The following is a 1,043-nucleotide window of genomic DNA, read 5'->3' as shown; positions in this document are numbered from 1 at the left end:
TATATATATATTTACTTGAGTTAAACATTTTATTTGAAATAAATTTTTTCCCAAGAGAAAGTTTTGAGAAAAGTTTTTTTGAGAAAACAAAAAAAACAACAACATAAAATAAAAATGTAAAAATAAATCATGTTTTCTAGGTGTTAATCTCTCTTTCCTTGCAACATACAATTTGTATTTTTTTTATTATTATTATCCATATAATCTTTTTTTTTTTTTGCTTTTGTAAAATTTTAATTTAATTAATTTATTTAGTTAGTTTTATAGAGGAGAATATTTTTGCTTGTAGAAAATACATTTTAAACTGGTAAACCAGCTAATGACTATCATAGACCAGCTAGAAACCTGCTATCATGATCCAAACACAGCTGTTATAGTGTTTAGCAGAAATAATTGTCAAAAGATAATAAATGCCAAAGATATCAGTGATTTCACCGATTTGTGATTTTAATGCAGCTTTGAACATCTTGATTTTGGACTTTGAACTTTGAATTGAACTGTTCTTTTGGTCCTTTAATGAAAGTGTGTGCTCTGTGTGTGCAGGAGGCTTTAGCGATCAGACGGCCTGATTTCATCCAGCGCTCACAGGCCAGAGTTCGAGCCCTGGAGAGGAGGTCGCAGGAGAGGCAGAACTCCCACAGCTCACCGCAGACACTCGAGAGCGAAGGTGTGCAGCACACACTATCAGCATCAAGACATTCATACACGTTCAGATGCAGTCGAAATTAACAACACTTTCATGTCCTCAATATTCAGACAGACTCATTCAAACAGACTGTTTATCAAATCAGCATCTGAAATGAGAGCAGGGATTGTTCAGAACACTGGAGAGAATATCAGTGGCTGTTAAAAGGCAGGAAATATCGCCCCCATCTGAATACAGTTAAAACTGCATCACTAACATTACTTGCTTTAGGTGTTTTAGCAATATTATAAAAGGCATTACTGACTCTGAATTCATTTTATGAGTCATGTTTAAAGATGTTTTAAACAAAGATGTTGTAAAACAAAAAGATGGTTTTGTTTGCAAATAATATATATAT

General features: G+C 32.9%; 1 protein-coding gene across 1 annotated transcript in view; it reads left to right on the top strand.

The window, feature by feature from the left end:
* LOC107667915 (uncharacterized) overlaps positions 1-1,043 on the top strand; it is a 28,476-nt gene that overhangs the window by 15,743 nt on the left and 11,690 nt on the right. The window contains exon 9 of the mRNA XM_016459657.1: positions 544-667. Within this exon, the coding sequence (XP_016315143.1) occupies positions 544-667 (124 nt within the window). The remainder of the gene's footprint in view (positions 1-543; positions 668-1,043) is intronic.

This window comes from Sinocyclocheilus anshuiensis, unplaced genomic scaffold (assembly GCF_001515605.1).
Source record: "Sinocyclocheilus anshuiensis isolate Anshui unplaced genomic scaffold, SAMN03320099.WGS_v1.1 scaffold493, whole genome shotgun sequence".
NCBI classification, from domain to species: domain Eukaryota; kingdom Metazoa; phylum Chordata; class Actinopteri; order Cypriniformes; family Cyprinidae; genus Sinocyclocheilus; species Sinocyclocheilus anshuiensis.
The sequence above is the reverse complement of the archived record's forward strand: the minus strand, read 5'-3'. Positions and strand labels throughout refer to the sequence as shown.